The 23,574-nt window shown below is 53.0% G+C and overlaps 1 protein-coding gene across 2 annotated transcripts in view; it reads left to right on the forward strand.

Annotated features, from left to right (window-relative positions):
• The window catches only part of LOC140418133 (uncharacterized protein C14orf93 homolog), a 94,304-nt gene that overhangs the window by 47,996 nt on the left and 22,734 nt on the right, over window positions 1-23,574 (forward strand). For both annotated transcript variants that reach the window (XM_072501548.1, XM_072501547.1), the window contains exon 4: window positions 7,507-7,568. In XM_072501548.1, coding sequence (XP_072357649.1) covers window positions 7,507-7,568 — 62 coding nt within the window. The remainder of the gene's footprint in view (window positions 1-7,506; window positions 7,569-23,574) is intronic.

Genomic DNA, 23,574 nt, shown 5'->3' on the forward strand with positions numbered 1-23,574 from the left:
ACTCACAGCAGGTTTTCTGGAGAGAGTGATAGCACTCACAGCAGGCTTTCTGGAGGTTGAGATAGCACTCAGCAAGTTTTCTGGAGAGAGATAGCACTCAGCAGGGTTTCTGAAGAGAGATAGCACTCACATCAGGCTTTCTGGAGAGGGATAGCACCCACAGCAGGCTTTCTGGACATAGATAGCACTCACAGCAGGCTTTCTGGACAGAGATAGCACTCACAGCAGGCTTTCTGGAGAGGGAGATAGCACTCACAGCAGGTATTCTGGAGAATCAGATAACACTCACAGCAGGCTTTCTGGAGAGGGAGATAGCACTCACAGCAGGCATTCTGGAGAGGGAGATAGCACTCACAGCAGGCTTTCTGGAGAGAGATAGCACTCACAGCAGGTTTCTGGAGAGCGAGATAGCACTCACAGCAGGCTTTCTGAAGCAAGATAGCACTCAGCAGGCTTTCTGGAGAGTGATAGCACTCACAGCAGGCTTTCTGGAGAGAGATAGCACTCACAGCAGGCTTTCTGAAGAGAGATAGCACTCACATCAGGCTTTCTGGAGAGGGATAGCACCCACAGCAGGCTTTCTGGACATAGATAGCACTCACAGCAGGCTTTCTGGACAGAGATAGCACTCACAGCAGGCTTTCTGGAGTGAGACAGCACTCACAGCAGGCTTTCTGAAGCGAGATAGCACTCACAGCAAGCTTTCTGGAGTGAGAGAGAGAGATAACACTCACAGCAGGCTTAGAGAGAGGGACAGTCAGTTCACATCAGCAGAGAGAGTTAGCGGAGTCGGTCTCTGTACTGCCTGAAAGGTGGTCTATGAGAAGCAACCCACTGGGATAGGATCCAATCCTCACCTGGTACCGGGAGGAGCACAGTCTTTTGGGCCAATTCATTAGCCATCTGCCAACCAATCCAACCCATGTCTCTCACTGACAAAGACCAGTGTATGGCCCTTGTATAAACCAGGCCAGACAAGCAGAATGTTCTCCCCTGTCACCACTGCTTGAATTATCGACCCAGACTCCTTGCCTTAAAGAAACAGGTCCATTAATCATCCACAGATCAAAATGAGAACGGTAAAATAAAAGAAAGGGGAATGAAGCGAATGACGAGGAAGGAACCTTGCACAGTACTGAAGGAGTGCCGCACTATCAGAGGGTCAGTACTGAGTGAGTGCCGCACTCTCAGAGGGTCAGTACTGAGGGAGTGCCGCACTGTCAGAGGATCAGTACTGAGGGAGTGTCGCACTGTCAGAGGGTCAGTACTGAGGGAGTGCTGCACTGTCAGAGGGTCAGTACTGAGGGACTGCTGCACTGTCAGAAGGTCAGTACTGAGGGAGCGCCGCACTGTCAGAGGGTCAGTACTGAGGGTATGCCGCATTGTCAGAGGGTCAGTACTGAGGGAGCGCCGCACTGTCAGAGGGTCAGTACTGAGGGAGAGCCGCACTGTGAGAGTGTCAGTACTGAGGGAGTGTTGCACTGTCAGAGGATCAGTACTGAGGGAGTGCTGCACTGTCAGAAGGTCAGTACTGAGGGAGCGCCGCACTGTCAGAGGGTCAGTACTGAGGGTATGCCGCATTGTCAGAGGGTCAGTACTGAGGGAGCGCCGCACTGTCAGAGGGTCAGTACTGAGGGAGAGCCGCACTGTGAGAGTGTCAGTACTGAGGGAGTGTTGCACTGTCAGAGGATCAGTACTGAGGGAGTGCTGCACTGTCAGAGGATCAGTACTGAGGGAGTGCTGCACTGTCAGAGTGTCAGTACTGAGGGAGTGCCGCACTGTCAGAGGATCAGTACTGAGGGAGTGTCGCACTGTCAGAGGGTCAGTACTGAGGGAGTGCTGCACTGTCAGAGGGTCAGTACTGAGGGAGCGCCGCACTGTCAGAGGGTCAGTACTGAGGGAGTGCCAAAATGTGAGAGTGTCAGTACTGAGGGAGAGCCGCACTGTCAGAGGGTCAGTACTGAGGGAGTGCCGCACTGTCAGAGGATCAGTACTGAGGGAGTGCTGCACTGTCAGAGGGTCAGTACTGAGGGAGTGCCGCACTGTCAGAGGATCAGTACTGAGGGAGTGTCGCACTGTCAGAGGGTCAGTACTGAGGGAGTGCTGCACTGTCAGAGGATCAGTACTGAGGGAGTGCTGCACTGTCAGAGGGTCAGTACTGAGGGAGTGTCGCACTGTCAGAGGGTCAGTACTGAGGGAGTTCTGCACTGTCATGGGGTCAGTACTGAGGGAGTGCCGCATTGTCAGAGGGTCAGTACTGAGGGAGTGCCGCACTGTGAGAGTGTCAGGACTGAGGGAGTGCTGCATTGTCAGAGGGTCAGTACTGAAGGAGTACCGCACTATCAGAGGGTCAGTACTGAGTGAGTGCCACACTGTCAGATGGTCAGTACTGAGGGAGTGCCGCACTGTCAGAGGGTCAGTACTGAGGGAGTGCCACACTGTCAGATGGTCAGTACTGAGGGAGTGCCGCACTGTCAGAGGGTCAGTACTGAGGGAGTGCCGCACTGTCAGAGGGTCAGTACTGAGGGAGTGCCGCACTGTCAGTGGGTCAGTACTGAGGGAGTGACGCACTGTCAGAGGGTCAGTACTGAGGGAGTGCCGCACTGTCAGAGGGTCAGTACTGAGGGAGTGCCGCACTGTCAGAGGATCAGTACTGAGGGAGTGCTGCTCTGTCAGAGGGTCAGTACTGAGGGAGTGCCGCACTGTCAGAGGGTCAGTACTGAGGGAGTGCCGCACTGTCAGAGGGTCAGGACTGAGGGAGTGCCGCACTGTCAGAGGGTCAGTACTGAGGGAGTGCAGCACTGTCAGAGGGTCAGTACTGAGGGAGTGCCGCACTGTCAGAGGGTCAGTACTGAGGGAGTGCCGCACTGTCAGAGGGTCAGTGCTGAGGGAGTGCCACACTGTCAGATGGTCAGTACTGAGGGAGTGCCGCACTGTCAGAGGGTCAGTACTGAGGGAGTGCCGCACTGTCAGAGGGTCAGTGCTGAGGGAGTGCTGCACTGTCAGAGGGTCAGTACTGAGGGAGCGCCGCACTGTCAGAGGGTCAGTACTGAGGGAGTGCCGCACTGTCAGAGGGTCAGTACTGAGGGAGTGCCGCACTGTCAGAGGGTCAGTACTGAGGGAGTGCCGCACTGTCAGAGGGTCAGTACTGAGCGAGCGCCGCACTGTCAGAGGGTCAGTACTGAGGGAGTGCCGCACTGTCAGAGAGTCAGTACTGAGGGAGTGCCGCACTGTCAGAGGGTCAGTACTGAGGGAGTGCTGCTCTGTCAGAGGGTCAGTACTGAGGGAGTGCCGCACTGTCAGAGGGTCAGTACTGAGGGAGTGCCGCACTGTCAGAGGGTCAGTACTGAGGGAGTGCCGCACTGTCAGAGGGTCAGTACTGAGCGAGCGCCGCACTGTCAGAGGGTCAGTACTGCGGGAGCGCCGCACTGTCAGAGGGTCAGTACTGAGGGAGTGCCGCACTGTCAGAGGGTCAGTACTGAGGGAGTGCCGCACTGTCAGAGGGTCAGTACTGAGGGAGTGCCGCACTGTCAGAGAGTCAGTACTGAGGGAGTGCCGCACTGTCAGAGGGTCAGTACTGAGGGAGTGCTGCACTGTCAGAGGGTCAGTACTGAGGGAGTGCCGCACTGTCAGAGGGTCAGTGCTGAGGAAGTGCCGCACTGTCAGAGGGTCAGTACTGAGGGAGTGCCTCACTGTCAGAGGGTCAGTACTGAGGGAGTGCTGCACTGTCAGAGGGTCAATACTGAGGGAGTGCCGCACTGTCAGAGGGTCAGTACTGAGGGAGCGCCGCACTGTCAGAGGGTCAGTACTGAGGGAGTGCCGCACTGTCAGTGAGTCAGTACTGAGGGAGCGCCGCACTGTCAGAGGGTCAGTACTGAGGGAGTGCTGCACTGTCAGAGGGTCAGTACTGAGGGAGTGCCGCACTGTCAGAGGGTCAGTACTGAGGGAGCGCCGCACTGTCAGAGGGTCAGTACTGAGGGAGTGCCGCACTGTCAGAGGGTCCGTACTGAGGGAGTGCTGCACTGTCAGAGGGTCAGTACTGAGGGAGTGCCGCACTGTCAGAGTGTCAGTACTGAGGGAGTGCCGCACTGTCAGAGGGTCAGTACTGAGGGAGTGCTGCACTGTCAGAGGGTCAGTACTGAGGGAGTGCCGCACTGTCAGAGGGTCAGTACTGAGGGAGCGCCGCACTGTCAGAGGGTCAGTACTGAGGGAGTGCTGCACTGTCAGAGGGTCAGTACTGAGGGAGTGCCGCACTGTCAGAGGGTCAGTACTGAGGGAGTGCCGCACTGTCAGAGGGTCAGTACTGAGGGAGTGCCGCACTGTCAGAGGGTCCGTACTGAGGGAGTGCTGCACTGTCAGAGGGTCAGTACTGAGGGAGTGCCGCACTGTCAGAGGGTCAGTACTGAGGGAGTGTCGCACAGTCAGAGGGTCAGTACTGAGGGAGTGCCGCACTGTCAGAGTGTCAGTACTGAGGGAGTGCCGCACTGTCAGAGGGTCAGTACTGAGGGAGTGCCGCACTGTCAGTGGGTCAGTACTGAGGGAGTGCCGCACTGTCAGAGGGTCAGTACTGAGGGAGTGCCGCACTGTCAGAGTGTCAGTACTGAGGGAGTGCCGCACTGTCAGAGGGTCAGTACTGAGGGAGTGCCGCACTGTCAGAGGGTCAGTACTGAGGGAGTGCCGCACTGTCAGAGGGTCAGTACTGAGGGAGTGCCGCACTGTCAGAGGGTCAGTACTGAGGGAGTGCCGCACTGTCAGAGGGTCAGTGCTGAGGGAGCGCCGCACTGTCAGAGGGTCAGTACTGAGGGAGTGCCGCACTGTCACAGGGTCAGTACTGAAGGAGTGCCGCACTGTCAGAGGGTCAGTACTGAGGGAGTGCCGCACTGTCAGAGGGTCAGTACTGAGGGAGTGCCGCACTGTCAGAGGGTCAGTACTGAGGGAGTGCCGCACTGTCAGAGGGTCAGTACTGAGGGAGTGCCGCACTGTCAGAGGGTCAGTACTGAGGGAGTGCCGCACTGTCAGTGGGTCAGTACTGAGGGAGTGACGCACTGTCAGAGGGTCAGTACTGAGGGAGTGCCGCACTGTCAGAGGGTCAGTACTGAGGGAGTGCCGCACTGTCAGAGGATCAGTACTGAGGGAGTGCTGCTCTGTCAGAGGGTCAGTACTGAGGGAGTGCCGCACTGTCAGAGGGTCAGTACTGAGGGAGTGCCGCACTGTCAGAGGGTCAGGACTGAGGGAGTGCCGCACTGTCAGAGGGTCAGTACTGAGGGAGTGCAGCACTGTCAGAGGGTCAGTACTGAGGGAGTGCCGCACTGTCAGAGGGTCAGTACTGAGGGAGTGCCGCACTGTCAGAGGGTCAGTGCTGAGGGAGTGCCACACTGTCAGATGGTCAGTACTGAGGGAGTGCCGCACTGTCAGAGGGTCAGTACTGAGGGAGTGCCGCACTGTCAGAGGGTCAGTGCTGAGGGAGTGCTGCACTGTCAGAGGGTCAGTACTGAGGGAGCGCCGCACTGTCAGAGGGTCAGTACTGAGGGAGTGCCGCACTGTCAGAGGGTCAGTACTGAGGGAGTGCCGCACTGTCAGAGGGTCAGTACTGAGGGAGTGCCGCACTGTCAGAGGGTCAGTACTGAGCGAGCGCCGCACTGTCAGAGGGTCAGTACTGAGGGAGTGCCGCACTGTCAGAGAGTCAGTACTGAGGGAGTGCCGCACTGTCAGAGGGTCAGTACTGAGGGAGTGCTGCTCTGTCAGAGGGTCAGTACTGAGGGAGTGCCGCACTGTCAGAGGGTCAGTACTGAGGGAGTGCCGCACTGTCAGAGGGTCAGTACTGAGGGAGTGCCGCACTGTCAGAGGGTCAGTACTGAGCGAGCGCCGCACTGTCAGAGGGTCAGTACTGCGGGAGCGCCGCACTGTCAGAGGGTCAGTACTGAGGGAGTGCCGCACTGTCAGAGGGTCAGTACTGAGGGAGTGCCGCACTGTCAGAGGGTCAGTACTGAGGGAGTGCCGCACTGTCAGAGAGTCAGTACTGAGGGAGTGCCGCACTGTCAGAGGGTCAGTACTGAGGGAGTGCTGCACTGTCAGAGGGTCAGTACTGAGGGAGTGCCGCACTGTCAGAGGGTCAGTGCTGAGGAAGTGCCGCACTGTCAGAGGGTCAGTACTGAGGGAGTGCCTCACTGTCAGAGGGTCAGTACTGAGGGAGTGCTGCACTGTCAGAGGGTCAATACTGAGGGAGTGCCGCACTGTCAGAGGGTCAGTACTGAGGGAGCGCCGCACTGTCAGAGGGTCAGTACTGAGGGAGTGCCGCACTGTCAGTGAGTCAGTACTGAGGGAGCGCCGCACTGTCAGAGGGTCAGTACTGATGGAGTGCCTCACTGTCAGAGGGTCAGTACTGAGGGAGTGCTGCACTGTCAGAGGGTCAATACTGAGGGAGTGCCGCACTGTCAGAGGGTCAGTACTGAGGGAGCGCCGCACTGTCAGAGGGTCAGTACTGAGGGAGTGCCGCACTGTCAGTGAGTCAGTACTGAGGGAGCGCCGCACTGTCAGAGGGTCAGTACTGAGGGAGTGCTGCACTGTCAGAGGGTCAGTACTGAGGGAGTGCCGCACTGTCAGAGGGTCAGTACTGAGGGAGTGCCGCACTGTCAGAGTGTCAGTACTGAGGGAGTGCCGCACTGTCAGAGGGTCAGTACTGAGGGAGTGCCGCACTGTCAGAGGGTCAGTACTGAGGGAGTGCCGCACTGTCAGAGGGTCAGTACTGAGGGAGTGCCGCACTGTCAGAGGGTCAGTACTGAGGGAGTGCCGCACTGTCAGAGGGTCAGTGCTGAGGGAGCGCCGCACTGTCAGAGGGTCAGTACTGAGGGAGTGCCGCACTGTCACAGGGTCAGTACTGAGGGAGTGCCGCACTGTCAGAGGGTCAGTACTGAGGGAGTGCCGCACTGTCAGAGGGTCAGTACTGAGGGAGTGCCGCACTGTCAGAGGGTCAGTGCTGAGCGAGCATCAGGGAAAACACCAAATTCCGAACTCTCACAACAATTCTTACTGCAGGGGAAAACGATATCGATCATTTGGCAGGGCGACGCTGATTGGCCCCGGTGTGGCCACCGAGAAAGCAACGGGAAAACTATCGGCTCCCGGGAAATTCAGATTCCTTTTGTTTGCGAATGACGGGCTCCCGGGTTTGAATGTTGTTCCTCAGAACTGTGAACGCACCCCGCTACGATCTGATTATATTAACGGGGCCATTCGTGTGGCGCACTTGCGATTGTTCAGCGAGTGCTGCCCAATCGCAACTTGAGGCCTCAGTCTGGCCTTTGTGACATTTGAGCAGGGCGCAATCAACCGCTCGTAGATTCCCTCCCAGTGCAGGCGGGCACCAATCAGCCCATCGAGCCTGTCCCGACCATCTGAACGACATTCCCGCCCGCGGCCCACGGGATAGTTTTGAGTCGCCCCATTGCTGCGCCGGGCCGTGGCGGGTGACGAAAACGGCTCAATCTGTCGTCTGTTCTTCCGCAGAAAATGGTTCACAACATTCACAACCACGTCTCCAACGACAAGAGGTTCAATGGCTCGGAGAGGTGAGTGCTGCCGTTAGCGCCTGGTCCTGACCAGCCGACGGAGCGGGCCTCCGGGAGGTGCCCCGTGACTCGCTCGGACACCCTCCACCCGCTCTCAGGGGCCCTGGCAACTCCCCCCTTGTTGCAGACACTCTTTGGCATTACGGGCAGGGGTGGGGTTCTGATTCAAGGCCACGGGATCCCCTCCGGCAGTGCCGCAGTTTTGCGGATGACCCCCGGAACGTCGAGAGGATCGGCACGATGACGTTTCCGTCACCCTGCGACGGAGACTGGGGTTTGTGTGGGTAGAGAGGCGGAGGGACACGGGGAGCGGGATGGAGAGATGGGGAGGGAATGAGAGAGAGAGAGAGAGGAAACGGGGGAGATAGCGAGGTTACGGGCGAGAGAGGTAGAGGAAACGGGGGAGAGATGGAGAGAGAGAGAGAGAACCGGGATAGAGAGAGAGAGAACCGGGATGGAAAGAGAGAGAGAGAACCGGGATAGAGAGAGAGAGAACCGGGATGGAAAGAGAGAGAGAGAAAACCGTGATGGAGAGGGAGAACCAGGATAGAGAGAGAGAGAGAACCGGGATAGACAGAGAGAGAGAGAACCGGGATAGAGAGAGGGAGAGAGAGAGAACCGGTATAGAGAGAGAGAGAGAGAGAACCGGGATAGAGAGAGAGAGAGAACCGGGATTGAGAGAGAGAGAGAGAGAACCGGGATAGAGAGAGAGAGAGAACCGGGATAGAGAGAGAGAGAGTACCGGGATAGAGAGAGAGAGAGAGAGAGAGAACCGGGATAGAGAGACAGAGAGAGAGAGAACCGGGATAGAGAGAGAGAGAACCGCGATAGAGAGCGAGAGAGAGAGAACCGGGATAGAGAGAGAGAGAGAAAACGTGATGGAGAGGGAGAACCAGGATAGAGAGAGAGAGAGAACCGGCATAGAGAGCGAGAGAGATAACCGGGTTAGAGAGAGAGAGAGAGAATGGGGAGAGAGAGAGAGAGAGAACCAGGAGAGTGAGAGAGAGAGAACCGGGAGAGAGAGAGAAAACTGTGATGGAGAGAGAGAAGGAGAACCAGGAGAGAGAGAGAGAGAACCGGGATAGAGAGAGAGAGAGAACCGGGATAGAGAGAGAGAGAGAGTGAGAGAGAACCGGGATAGCGAGAGAGAGAGAGAACCGGGATAGAGAGAGAGAGAGAAAACCGTGATGGAGAGAGAGAGAGAAAACCGTGATGGAGAGGGAGAACCAGGATAGAGAGAGAGAGAAAGAGAACCGGGATAGAGAGAGAGAGAACCGGGATAGAGACAGAGAGAGAACCGGGATAGAGAGAGAGAGAGAACCGGTATTGAGAGAGAGAGAGAGAGAGAACCGGGATGGAGAGAGAGAGAGAAAACCGTGATGGAGAGGGAGAACCAGGATAGAGAGAGAGAGAAAGAGAACCGGGATAGAGAGAGAGAGAACCGGGATAGAGACAGAGAGAGAACCGGGATAGAGAGAGAGAGAACCCGGATAGAGAGAGAGAGAACCGGGATGGAGAGAGAAAGAACCGGGATAGAGAGAGAGAGAGAGAGAGAACCGCGACAGAGAGAGAGACAGAGAACCGGGATAGAGAGAGAGAATAGGGATAGAGAGAGAGAGAACAGGTATAGAGAGAGAGAGAGAAAACCGTGATGGAGAGGGAGAACCAGGATAGAGAGAGAGAGAGAGAACCGGGATAGAGAGAGAGAGAGAGAACCGGGATAGAGAGAGAGAGAACCAGGATAGAGAGAGAGAGAACCAGGATAGAGTGGGAGAGAACCAGGATAGAGAGAGAGAGAACCGGGATAGAGAGAGAGAGAACCAGGATAGAGAGAGAGAGAACCGGGATATAGAGAGAGACAGAGAGAGAGAACCGGGATAGAGAGAGAGAGAGAGAGAAAACCGGGATAGAGAGAGAGAGAGAACCGGGATTGAGAGAGAGAGAACCAGATTTGAGAGACAGAGAACCGGGATAAAGAGAGAGAGGGAGAACCGGGAAAGAGAGAGAGAGGGAGAACCGGGAAAGAAAGAGAGAACCGGGATAGAGAGAGAGAGAGAACTGGGATAGAGAGAGAGAGAGAGAACTGGGATAGAGAGAGAGAGAGAGAACTGGGATAGAGAGAGAGAGAGAGAACCAGGATAGAGAGAGAGATAACCGGGATATAGAGAGAGAGAGAGACCGGGATAGAGAGAGAGAGAGAACCGGGATAGAGAGAGAGAGAGAGAGAACCGGGATAGAGAGAGAGAGAGAGAGAACCGGGATAGAGATAGAGAGAGAGAGAACCGGGATAGAGGAGAGAGAGAGAGAACCGGGATAGAGAGAGAGGAACCGGGATAGAGAGAGAGAACCGGGATAGAAAGAGAGAGGGAACCAGGATAGAGAGAGAGAGAGAGAACCGGGATAGAGAGAGAGAGAGAGAGAGAAAACCGGGATAGAGAGAGAGAGAGAACCGGGATAGACAGAGAGAAAGAAAACCGGGATAGAGAGAGAGAGAGAACCGGTATTGAGAGAGAGAGAAAGAACCGGGATAGAGAGAGAGAGAGAAAACCGTGATGGAGAGGGAGAACCAGGATAGAGAGAGAGAGAAAGAGAACCGGGATAGAGAGAGAGAGAACCGGGATAGAGACAGAGAGAGAACCGGGATAGAGAGAGAGAGAACCGGGATGGAGAGAGAGAGAACCGGGATAGAGAGAGAGAGAGAGAGAGAACCGCGACAGAGAGAGAGACAGAGAACCGGGATAGAGAGAGAGAATAGGGATAGAGAGAGAGAGAACAGGGATAGAGAGAGAGAGAGAAAACCGTGATGGAGAGGGAGAACCGGGATAGAGAGAGAGAGAGAGAACCGGGATAGAGAGAGAGAGAGAGAACCGTGATAGAGAGAGAGATAGAGAACCGGGATAGAGAGAGAGAGAACCAGGATAGAGAGAGAGAGAACCAGGATAGAGAGAGAGAGAACCGGGATAGAGAGAGAGAGAACCGGGATATAGAGAGAGACACAGAGAGAGAACCGGGATAGAGAGAGAGAGAGAGAGAAAACCGGGATAGAGAGAGAGAGAGAACCGGGATTGAGAGAGAGAGAACCAGATTTGAGAGACAGAGAACCGGGATAGAGAGAGAGAGGGAGAACCGGGAAAGAGAGAGAGAGGGAGAACCGGGAAAGAAAGAGAGAACCGGGATAGAGAGAGAGAGAGAACTGGGATAGAGAGAGAGAGAGAGAACTAGGATAGAGAGAGAGAGAGAGAACTGGGATAGAGAGAGAGAGAACCAGGATAGAGAGAGAGATAACCGGGATATAGAGAGAGAGAGAGAACCGGGATAGAGAGAGAGAGAGAACCGGGATAGAGAGAGAGAGAGAACCGGGATAGAGGAGAGAGAGAGGAACCGGGATAGAGAGAGAGAACCGGGATAGAAAGAGAGAGGGAACCAGGATAGAGAGAGAGAGAGAGAACCGGGATAGAGAGAGAGAGAGAACCGGGATAGAGAGAGAGAGAGAACCGGTATTGAGAGAGAGAGAGAGAACCGGGATAGAGAGAGATAGAACCGGGATAGAGAGAGAGAGAGAGAGAAAACCGGGATAGAGAGAGAGAGAGAACCGGGATTGAGAGAGGGAGAGAGAACCGAGATAGAGAGAGAGAGAACCGGGATAGAGAGAGATAGAACCGGGATAGAGAGAGAGAGATAGGGAGAACCGGGATAGAGAGAGAGAGAGAGAGAACCGGGATAGAGACAGAGAGAGAACCGGGATAGAGAGAGAGAGAGAACCGGTATTGAGAGAGAGAGAGAGAACCGGGATGGAGAGAGAGAGAGAAAACCGTGATGGAGAGGGAGAACCAGGATAGAGAGAGAGAGAAAGAGAACCGGGATAGAGAGAGAGAGAACCGGGATAGAGACAGAGAGAGAACCGGGATAGAGAGAGAGAGAACCGGGATGGAGAGAGAGAGAACCGGGATAGAGAGAGAGAGAGAGAGAGAACCGCGACAGAGAGAGAGACAGAGAACCGGGATAGAGAGAGAGAATAGGGATAGAGAGAGAGAGAACAGGTATAGAGAGAGAGAGAGAAAACCGTGATGGAGAGGGAGAACCAGGATAGAGAGAGAGAGAGAGAACCGGGATAGAGAGAGAGAGAGAGAACCGGGATAGAGAGAGAGAGAACCAGGATAGAGAGAGAGAGAACCAGGATAGAGAGAGAGAGAACCAGGATAGAGAGAGAGAGAACCGGGATAGAGAGAGAGAGAACCAGGATAGAGAGAGAGAGAACCGGGATATAGAGAGAGACAGAGAGAGAGAACCGGGATAGAGAGAGAGAGAGAGAGAAAACCGGGATAGAGAGAGAGAGAGAACCGGGATTGAGAGAGAGAGAACCAGATTTGAGAGACAGAGAACCGGGATAAAGAGAGAGAGGGAGAACCGGGAAAGAGAGAGAGAGGGAGAACCGGGAAAGAAAGAGAGAACCGGGATAGAGAGAGAGAGAGAACTGGGATAGAGAGAGAGAGAGAGAACTGGGATAGAGAGAGAGAGAGAGAACTGGGATAGAGAGAGAGAGAGAGAACCAGGATAGAGAGAGAGATAACCGGGATATAGAGAGAGAGAGAGACCGGGATAGAGAGAGAGAGAGAACCGGGATAGAGAGAGAGAGAGAGAGAACCGGGATAGAGAGAGAGTGAGAGAACCGGGATAGAGATAGAGAGAGAGAGAACCGGGATAGAGGAGAGAGAGAGAGAACCGGGATAGAGAGAGAGGAACCGGGATAGAGAGAGAGAACCGGGATAGAAAGAGAGAGGGAACCAGGATAGAGAGAGAGAACCGGGATAGAGAGAGAGAGAGAGAGAAAACCGGGATAGAGAGAGAGAGAGAACCGGGATAGACAGAGAGAGAGAAAACCGGGATAGAGAGAGAGAGAGAACCGGTATTGAGAGAGAGAGAAAGAACCGGGATAGAGAGAGAGAGAGAAAACCGTGATGGAGAGGGAGAACCAGGATAGAGAGAGAGAGAAAGAGAACCGGGATAGAGAGAGAGAGAACCGGGATAGAGACAGAGAGAGAACCGGGATAGAGAGAGAGAGAACCGGGATGGAGAGAGAGAGAACCGGGATAGAGAGAGAGAGAGAGACAGAGAACCGGGATAGAGAGAGAGAATAGGGATAGAGAGAGAGAGAACAGGGATAGAGAGAGAGAGAGAAAACCGTGATGGAGAGGGAGAACCGGGATAGAGAGAGAGAGAGAGAACCGGGATAGAGAGAGAGAGAGAGAACCGTGATAGAGAGAGAGAGAGAGAACCGGGATAGAGAGAGAGAGAACCAGGATAGAGAGAGAGAGAACCAGGATAGAGAGAGAGAGAACCGGGATAGAGAGAGAGAGAGAACCAGGATAGAGAGAGAGAGAACCGGGATATAGAGAGAGACACAGAGAGAGAACCGGGATAGAGAGAGAGAGAGAGAGAAAACCGGGATAGAGAGAGAGAGAGAACCGGGATTGAGAGAGAGAGAACCAGATTTGAGAGACAGAGAACCGGGATAGAGAGAGAGAGGGAGAACCGGGAAAGAGAGAGAGAGGGAGAACCGGGAAAGAAAGAGAGAACCGGGATAGAGAGAGAGAGAGAACTGGGATAGAGAGAGAACTGGGATAGAGAGAGAGAGAGAGAACCGGGATAGAGAGAGAGAGAGAGAACCGGGATAGAGAGAGAGAGAGAGAACCGTGATAGAGAGAGAGATAGAGAACCGGGATAGAGAGAGAGAGAACCAGGATAGAGAGAGAGAGAACCAGGATAGAGAGAGAGAGAACCGGGATAGAGAGAGAGAGAACCGGGATATAGAGAGAGACACAGAGAGAGAACCGGGATAGAGAGAGAGAGAGAGAGAAAACCGGGATAGAGAGAGAGAGAGAACCGGGATTGAGAGAGAGAGAACCAGATTTGAGAGACAGAGAACCGGGATAGAGAGAGAGAGGGAGAACCGGGAAAGAGAGAGAGAGGGAGAACCGGGAAAGAAAGAGAGAACCGGGATAGAGAGAGAGAGAGAAATGGGATAGAGAGAGAGAGAGAGAACTAGGATAGAGAGAGAGAGAGAGAACTGGGATAGAGAGAGAGAGAACCAGGATAGAGAGAGAGATAACCGGGATATAGAGAGAGAGAGAGAACCGGGATAGAGAGAGAGAGAGAACCGGGATAGAGAGAGAGAGAGAACCGGGATAGAGGAGAGAGAGAGGAACCGGGATAGAGAGAGAGAACCGGGATAGAAAGAGAGAGGGAACCAGGATAGAGAGAGAGAGAGAGAACCGGGATAGAGAGAGAGAGAGAACCGGGATAGAGAGAGAGAGAGAACCGGTATTGAGAGAGAGAGAGAGAACCGGGATAGAGAGAGATAGAACCGGGATAGAGAGAGAGAGAGAGAGAAAACCGGGATAGAGAGAGAGAGAGAACCGGGATTGAGAGAGGGAGAGAGAACCGAGATAGAGAGAGAGAGAACCGGGATAGAGAGAGATAGAACCGGGATAGAGAGAGAGAGATAGGGAGAACTGGGATTGAGAGAGAGAGAGAGAGAACCGGGATAGAGACAGAGAGAGAACCGGGATAGAGAGAGAGAGAGAACCGGTATTGAGAGAGAGAGAGAGAACCGGGATGGAGAGAGAGAGAGAAAACCGTGATGGAGAGGGAGAACCAGGATAGAGAGAGAGAGAAAGAGAACCGGGATAGAGAGAGAGAGAACCGGGATAGAGACAGAGAGAGAACCGGGATAGAGAGAGAGAGAACCGGGATGGAGAGAGAGAGAACCGGGATAGAGAGAGAGAGAGAGAGAGAACCGCGACAGAGAGAGAGACAGAGAACCGGGATAGAGAGAGAGAATAGGGATAGAGAGAGAGAGAACAGGTATAGAGAGAGAGAGAGAAAACCGTGATGGAGAGGGAGAACCAGGATAGAGAGAGAGAGAGAGAACCGGGATAGAGAGAGAGAGAGAGAACCGGGATAGAGAGAGAGAGAACCAGGATAGAGAGAGAGAGAACCAGGATAGAGAGAGAGAGAACCAGGATAGAGAGAGAGAGAACCGGGATAGAGAGAGAGAGAACCAGGATAGAGAGAGAGAGAACCGGGATATAGAGAGAGACAGAGAGAGAGAACCGGGATAGAGAGAGAGAGAGAGAGAAAACCGGGATAGAGAGAGAGAGAGAACCGGGATTGAGAGAGAGAGAACCAGATTTGAGAGACAGAGAACCGGGATAAAGAGAGAGAGGGAGAACCGGGAAAGAGAGAGAGAGGGAGAACCGGGAAAGAAAGAGAGAACCGGGATAGAGAGAGAGAGAGAACTGGGATAGAGAGAGAGAGAGAGAACTGGGATAGAGAGAGAGAGAGAGAACTGGGATAGAGAGAGAGAGAGAGAACCAGGATAGAGAGAGAGATAACCGGGATATAGAGAGAGAGAGAGACCGGGATAGAGAGAGAGAGAGAACCGGGATAGAGAGAGAGAGAGAGAGAACCGGGATAGAGAGAGAGTGAGAGAACCGGGATAGAGATAGAGAGAGAGAGAACCGGGATAGAGGAGAGAGAGAGAGAACCGGGATAGAGAGAGAGGAACCGGGATAGAGAGAGAGAACCGGGATAGAAAGAGAGAGGGAACCAGGATAGAGAGAGAGAACCGGGATAGAGAGAGAGAGAGAGAGAAAACCGGGATAGAGAGAGAGAGAGAACCGGGATAGACAGAGAGAGAGAAAACCGGGATAGAGAGAGAGAGAGAACCGGTATTGAGAGAGAGAGAAAGAACCGGGATAGAGAGAGAGAGAGAAAACCGTGATGGAGAGGGAGAACCAGGATAGAGAGAGAGAGAAAGAGAACCGGGATAGAGAGAGAGAGAACCGGGATAGAGACAGAGAGAGAACCGGGATAGAGAGAGAGAGAACCGGGATGGAGAGAGAGAGAACCGGGATAGAGAGAGAGAGAGAGACAGAGAACCGGGATAGAGAGAGAGAATAGGGATAGAGAGAGAGAGAACAGGGATAGAGAGAGAGAGAGAAAACCGTGATGGAGAGGGAGAACCGGGATAGAGAGAGAGAGAGAGAACCGGGATAGAGAGAGAGAGAGAGAACCGTGATAGAGAGAGAGAGAGAGAACCGGGATAGAGAGAGAGAGAACCAGGATAGAGAGAGAGAGAACCAGGATAGAGAGAGAGAGAACCGGGATAGAGAGAGAGAGAACCAGGATAGAGAGAGAGAGAACCGGGATATAGAGAGAGACACAGAGAGAGAACCGGGATAGAGAGAGAGAGAGAGAGAAAACCGGGATAGAGAGAGAGAGAGAACCGGGATTGAGAGAGAGAGAACCAGATTTGAGAGACAGAGAACCGGGATAGAGAGAGAGAGGGAGAACCGGGAAAGAGAGAGAGAGGGAGAACCGGGAAAGAAAGAGAGAACCGGGATAGAGAGAGAGAGAGAACTGGGATAGAGAGAGAACTGGGATAGAGAGAGAGAGAGAGAACTGGGATAGAGAGAGAGAGAGAGAACCAGGATAGAGAGAGAGATAACCGGGATATAGAGAGAGAGAGAGAACCGGGATAGAGAGAGAGAGAGAACCGGGATAGAGAGAGAGAGAGAACCGGGATAGAGGAGAGAGAGAGAGAACCGGGATAGAGAGAGAGGAACCGGGATAGAGAGAGAGAACCGGGATAGAAAGAGAGAGGGAACCAGGATAGAGAGAGAGAGAGAGAACCGGGATAGAGAGAGAGAGAGAACCGGGATAGAGAGAGAGAGAGAACCGGGATAGAGAGAGAGAGAGAACCGGGATAGAGAGAGATAGAACCGGGATAGAGAGAGAGAGAGAGAGAAAACCGGGATAGAGAGAGAGAGAGAACCGGGATTGAGAGAGGGAGAGAGAACCGAGATAGAGAGAGAGAGAACCGGGATAGAGAGAGATAGAACCGGGATAGAGAGAGAGACACAGAGAGAGAACCGGGATAGAGAGAGAGAGAGAGAGAAAACCGGGATAGAGAGAGAGAGAGAACCGGGATTGAGAGAGAGAGAACCAGATTTGAGAGACAGTGAACCGGGATAGAGAGAGAGAGGGAGAACCGTGATGGAGAGGGAGAACCAGGATAGAGAGAGAGAGAAAGAGAACCGGGATAGAGAGAGAGAGAACCGGGATAGAGACAGAGAGAGAACCGGGATAGAGAGAGAGAGAACCGGGATAGAGAGAGAGAGAACCGGGATGGAGAGAGAGAGAACCGGGATAGAGAGAGAGAGAGAGAGAACCGCGACAGAGAGAGAGACAGAGAACCGGGATAGAGAGAGAGAATAGGGATAGAGAGAGAGAGAACAGGGATAGAGAGAGAGAGAGAAAACCGTGATGGAGAGGGAGAACCGGGATAGAGAGAGAGAGAGAGAACCGGGATAGAGAGAGAGAGAGAGAACCGTGATAGAGAGAGAGATAGAGAACCGGGATAGAGAGAGAGAGAACCAGGATAGAGAGAGAGAGAACCAGGATAGAGAGAGAGAGAACCGGGATAGAGAGAGAGAGAACCAGGATAGAGAGAGAGAGAACCGGGATATAGAGAGAGACACAGAGAGAGAACCGGGATAGAGAGAGAGAGAGAGAGAAAACCGGGATAGAGAGAGAGAGAGAACCGGGATTGAGAGAGAGAGAACCAGATTTGAGAGACAGAGAACCGGGATAGAGAGAGAGAGGGAGAACCGGGAAAGAGAGAGAGAGGGAGAACCGGGAAAGAAAGAGAGAGAGAACCGGGATAGAGAGAGAGAGAGAACCGGGATAGAGGAGAGAGAGAGAGAACCGGGATAGAGAGAGAGGAACCGGGATAGAGAGAGAGAACCGGGATAGAAAGAGAGAGGGAACCAGGATAGAGAGAGAGAGAGAGAACCGGGATAGAGAGAGAGAGAGAACCGGGATAGAGAGAGAGAGAGAACCGGGATAGAGAGAGAGAGAGAACCGGGATAGAGAGAGATAGAACCGGGATAGAGAGAGAGAGAGAGAGAAAACCGGGATAGAGAGAGAGAGAGAACCGGGATTGAGAGAGGGAGAGAGAACCGAGATAGAGAGAGAGAGAACCGGGATAGAGAGAGATAGAACCGGGATAGAGAGAGAGAGATAGGGAGAACCGGGATAGAGAGAGAGAGAGAACCGGGATAGAGAGAGAGAGAACCGCGATAGAGAGCGAGAGAGAGAGAACCGGGATAGAGAGAGAGAGAGAAAACGTGATGGAGAGGGAGAACCGGGATAGAGAGAGAGAGAGAACCGGCATAGAGAGCGAGAGAGATAACCGGGTTTGAGAGAGAGAGAGAGAACGGGGAGAGAGAGAAAGAGAGAGAGAGAGAACCGGGAGAGTGAGAGAGAGAGAACCGGGAGAGAGAGAGAGAGAGAGAGAGAAAACTGTGATGGAGAGAGAGAAGGAGAACCAGGAGAGAGAGAGAGAGAACCGGGATAGAGATAGAGAGAGAGCGAACCGGGATAGAGGAGAGAGAGAGAGAACCGGGATAGAGAGAGAGGAACCGGGATAGAGAGAGAGAACCGGGATAGAGAGAGAGGGAACCAGGATAGAGAGAGAGAGAGAGAACCGGGATAGAGAGAGAGAGAAAACCGGGATAGAGAGAGAGAGAGAACCGGGATTGAGAGAGGGAGAGAGAACCGAGATAGAGAGAGAGAGAACCGTGATAGAGAGAGATAGAACCGGGATAGAGAGAGAGAGAACCGGGATAGAGACAGAGAGAGAACCGGGATAGAGAGAGAGAGAACGGGGTTGGAGAGAGAGAGAACCGGGATAGAGAGAGAGAATACCGGGATAGAGAGAGAGAGAGAGAGTACCGGGATAGAGAGAGAGAGAGAGTACCGGGATAGAGAGAGAGAGAGAGAACCGGGATAGAGAGAGAGAGAACTGGGATAGAGAGAGAGAGAGAACCAGGAAAGAGAGAGAGAACTGGGATAGAGAGAGAGAGAGAACTGGGATAGAGAGAGAGAGAGAGAACCAGGATAGAGAGAGAGAGAGAACCGGGATAGAGAGAGAGGGAGAGAACTGGGATAGAGGGAGAGAGAGAGAGAGAGAAAACTGGGATAGAGAGAGAGAGAACCGAGATAGAGAGAGAGAGAACTGGGATAGAGAGAGAGAGAGAGAACCAGGAAAGAGAGAGAGAACTGGGATAGAGAGAGAGAGAGAACTGGGATAGAGAGAGAGAGAGAGAACCAGGATAGAGAGAGAGAGAGAACCGGGATAGAGAGAGAGAAAGAACTGGGATAGAGAGAGAGAGAGAGAACCAGGATAGAGAGAGAGAGAACCAGGGTAGAGAGAGAGAGAACCAGGATAGAGAGAGAGAGAGAGAACCGGGATAGAGAGAGAGAGAGAACCGGGATAGAGAGAGAGAAAGAACTGGGATAGAGAGAGAGAGAGAGAACCAGGATAGAGAGAGAGAGAACCGGGATTGAGAGAGAGAGAACCAGGATTGAGAGAGAGAGAACCGGGATAGAGAGAGAGAGGGAGAACCGGGAAAGAGAGAGAGAGGGAGAACCGGGAAAGAGAGAGAGAACCGGGATAGAGAGAGAGAGAGAGAACTGGGATAGAGATAGAGAGAGAGAGAGAGAACCAGGATAGAGAGAGAGAGAACCGGGATAGAGAGAGAGTGAGAGAACCGGGATAGAGAGAGAGAGAACCGGGATAGAGGAGAGAGAGAGAGAACCGGGATAGAGAGAGAGAGAGAGAACCAGGAAAGCGAGAGAGAACTGGGATAGAGAGAGAGAGAGAACCAGGATAGAGAGAGAGAGAGAACCAGGATAGAGAGAGAGAGAGAACCAGGATAGAGAGAGAGAGATAACCGGGATAGAGAGAGGGAAAGAACTGGGATAGAGAGAGAGAGAGAGAGAACCAGGATAGAGAGAGAGAGAACCAGGATAGAGAGAGAGAGAACCGGGATATAGAGAGAGACAGAGAGAGAGAGCCGGGATAGAGAGAGAGAGAGAACCGGGATTGAGAGAGAGAGAACCAGGATTGAGAGAGAGAGAACCGGGATAGAGAGAGAGAGGGAGAACCGGAAAAGAGAGAGAGAGGGAGAACCGGGAAAGAGAGAGAGAACCGGGATAGAGAGAGAGAGAGAGAACTGGGATAGAGAGAGAGAGAGAGAACTGGGATAGAGAGAGAGAGAGAGAACCAGGATAGAGAGAGAGAGAACCGGGATAGAGAGAGAGAGAACCGGGATAGAGAGAGAGTGAGAGAACCGGGATAGAGATAGAGAGAGAGAGAACCGGGATAGAGGAGAGAGAGAGAGAACCGGGATAGAGAGAGAGAACTGGGATTGAGAGAGAGAGAGAGAACTGGGATAGAGAGAGAGAGAGAGAGAACTGGGATAGAGAGAGAGAGAGAGAACCAGGATAGAGAGAGAGAGAACCGGGATAGAGAGAGAGAGAGAACCGGGATAGAGAGAGAGAGAAAACCGGGATAGAGAGAGAGTGAGAGAACCGGGATAGAGATAGAGAGAGAGAGAACCGGGATAGAGGAGAGAGAGAGAGAACCGGGATAGAGAGAGAGGAACCGGGATAGAGAGAGAGAACCGGGATAGAGAGAGAGAGGGAACCAGGATAGAGAGAGAGAAAACCGGGATAGAGAGAGAGAGAGAACCGGGATTGAGAGAGAGAGAGAGAACCGGGATAGAGAGAGATAGAACCGGGATAGAGAGAGAGAGATAGAGAGAGAGAAAACCGGGATAGAGAGAGAGAGAACCGGGATTGAGAGAGGGAGAGAGAACCGAGATAGAGAGAGAGAGAACCGGGATAGAGAGAGATAGAACCGGGATTGAGAGAGAGAGAGAGGGAGAACCGGGATAGAGAGAGAGAGAACCGGGATAGAGAGAGAGAGTACCGGGATAGAGAGAGAGAGAGAGAGTACCGGGATAGAGAGAGAGAGAGAGAGTACCGGGATAGAGAGAGAGAGAGAGAACCGGGATAGAGAGAGAGAGAGAGTACCGGGATAGAGAGAGAGAGAGAGAGAACCGGGATAGAGAGAGAGAGAACTGGGATAGAGAGAGAAAACCAGTAAAGAGAGAGAGAACCAGTAAAGAGAGAGAGAACTGGGATAGAGAGAGAGAGAGAACTGGGATATAGAGAGAGAGAGAGAGAACCAGGATAGAGAGAGAGAGAGAACCGGGATAGAGAGAGAGGGAGAGAACTGGGATAGAGGGAGAGAGAGAGAGAGAGAAAACTGGGATAGAGAGATAGAGAGAGAACCGAGATAGAGAGAGAGAGAACTGGGATAGAGAGAGAGAGAGAGAACCAGGAAAGAGAGAGAGAACTGGGATAGAGAGAGAGAGAGAGAACCAGGAAAGAGAGAGAGAACTGGGAGAGAGAGAGAGAACCAGGATAGAGAGAGAGAGATAACCGGGTTAGAGAGAGAGAAAGAACTGGGATAGAGCGAGAGAGAGAGAACCAGGATAGAGAGAGAGAACCGGGATAGAGAGAGAGAAAGAACTGGGATAGAGAGAGAGGGAGATAACTGGGATAGAGGGAGAGAGAGAGAGAGAACCTGGATAGAGAGAGAGAGAGAGAACCGGGATAGAGAGAGAGAGAGAACCAGAATAGAGAGAGAGAGAACCGGGATACAGAGAGAGAGAGAGAACCGGGATAGAGAGAGAGAGAGAGAAAACCGGGATAGGGAGAGAGAGAGAGTGAGAACCGGAATAGAGAGAGAGAGAGAACCGGAATAGAGAGAGAGACAGAGAGAGAACCGGGATAGAGAGAGAGAGAACCGGGATAGAGAGAGAGAACCGGGATAGAGAGAGAAAGAGAGAACCGGGATAGATAGAGAGAGAGAGACCCGGGATAGAGAAAGAGAACCGGGATAGAGAGAGAGAGAACCGGGAAAGAGAGAGAGAGAGAGAACTGGGATAGAGAGAGAGACTGAACCGGATTAGAGAGAGAGAGAGAACCGGGATAGAGAGGGTGAGAGAACCGGGATAGAGCGAGAACCGGGATAGAGAGAGAGAGAGAGAACCGGGATAGAGGGAGAGACAGAGAACCGGGATAGAGAGAGAGGGAGAGCACCGGGATAGAGAGAGAGAGAGAACCGGAATAGAGAGAGCGAGAGAGTGAACCGGGGTAGAGAGAGAGAACCGGGATAGAGTGAGGGAGAGAGAACCGGGATACAGAGAGTGAGAGAGAAAACCGGGAGAGAGAGAACAGGGATAGAGAGAGAGAGACAGAACTGGGATAGAGAGAGAGAGAGAACCGGGATAGAGAGAGAGAGAGAGAATCGGGATCGAGAGAGAGAGTGACAACCGGGATAGATAGATAGAGAACCGGGATAGGGAGAATGAGAGAGAGGGAACGGGGGACAGAGAGAGAGAACAGGAGAAAGAGTGAGAGAGAGAGATCGGGAGTGAGAGAGAGAGAACCGGAGAGAGAGAGAGCGAACCGGAAAGAGGGAGAGAGAGAGAGAGTGAACGGGAGTGAGAGAGAGAGAGAACTGGAGGGAGAGAGAGGGAGAGAACAGCAGAGAGAGAGAATGGGAGAACCGGGATAGAGAGAGAGAGAGAACCGGGATACAGAGAGAGAGAGAGAAAACCGGGATAGAGAGAGAGAGAGAACCGGGATAGAGAGAGAGGGAACCGGGATGGAGAGAGATAGAGAGAGAACCGGGATAGAGAGAGAGAACCGGGATAGAGAGAGAGAGAGAGAACCGGTATAGAGAGAGAGAGAGAACCTAGATAGAGTGAGAGAGAGAGGACCTGGATAGAGAGAGAGTGAACCGGGAAAGAGAGATTGATAACCGGGATAGAGAGAGAGAGAGAGAACCGGGATAGAGAGAGAGAGAGAGAACTGTGATAGAGAGAGAGAGAGAAAACAGGGGAGAGGGAGAGAGAAAACGGGGGAGAGAGAGAGAAAACAGGGGAGCGAGAGAGAGAGAGAACGGAGATAGATAGAGAGAGAACGGGATAGGGAGAATGAGAGAGCGGGAACGGGGGAGAGAGAGAGAGAGAACTGGGATAGAGAGAGAGAGAGAACCGGGATAGAGATAGAGAGAGAGAGAACCGGGATAGAGGAGAGAGAGAGAGAACCGGGATAGAGAGAGAGGAACCGGGATAGAGAGAGAGAACCGGGATAGAAAGAGAGAGGGAACCAGGATAGAGAGAGAGAGAGAGAACCGGGATAGAGAGAGAGAGAGAGAGAGAAAACCGGGATAGAGAGAGAGAGAGAACCGGGATAGACAGAGAGAAAGAAAACCGGGATAGAGAGAGAGAGAGAACCGGTATTGAGAGAGAGAGAAAGAACCGGGATAGAGAGAGAGAGAGAAAACCGTGATGGAGAGGGAGAACCAGGATAGAGAGAGAGAGAAAGAGAACCGGGATAGAGAGAGAGAGAACCGGGATAGAGACAGAGAGAGAACCGGGATAGAGAGAGAGAGAACCGGGATGGAGAGAGAGAGAACCGGGATAGAGAGAGAGAGAGAGAGAGAACCGCGACAGAGAGAGAGACAGAGAACCGGGATAGAGAGAGAGAATAGGGATAGAGAGAGAGAGAACAGGGATAGAGAGAGAGAGAGAAAACCGTGATGGAGAGGGAGAACCGGGATAGAGAGAGAGAGAGAGAGAACCGGGATAGAGAGAGAGAGAGAGAACCGTGATAGAGAGAGAGATAGAGAACCGGGATAGAGAGAGAGAGAACCAGGATAGAGAGAGAGAGAACCAGGATAGAGAGAGAGAGAACCGGGATAGAGAGGGAGAGAACCGGGATATAGAGAGAGACACAGAGAGAGAACCGGGATAGAGAGAGAGAGAGAGAGAAAACCGGGATAGAGAGAGAGAGAGAACCGGGATTGAGAGAGAGAGAACCAGATTTGAGAGACAGAGAACCGGGATAGAGAGAGAGAGGGAGAACCGGGAAAGAGAGAGAGAGGGAGAACCGGGAAAGAAAGAGAGAACCGGGATAGAGAGAGAGAGAGAACTGGGATAGAGAGAGAGAGAACTAGGATAGAGAGAGAGAGAGAGAACTGGGATAGAGAGAGAGAGAACCAGGATAGAGAGAGAGATAACCG

This window comes from Scyliorhinus torazame, chromosome 5, assembly GCF_047496885.1.
Source record: "Scyliorhinus torazame isolate Kashiwa2021f chromosome 5, sScyTor2.1, whole genome shotgun sequence".
NCBI classification, from domain to species: Eukaryota; Metazoa; Chordata; class Chondrichthyes; order Carcharhiniformes; family Scyliorhinidae; genus Scyliorhinus; species Scyliorhinus torazame.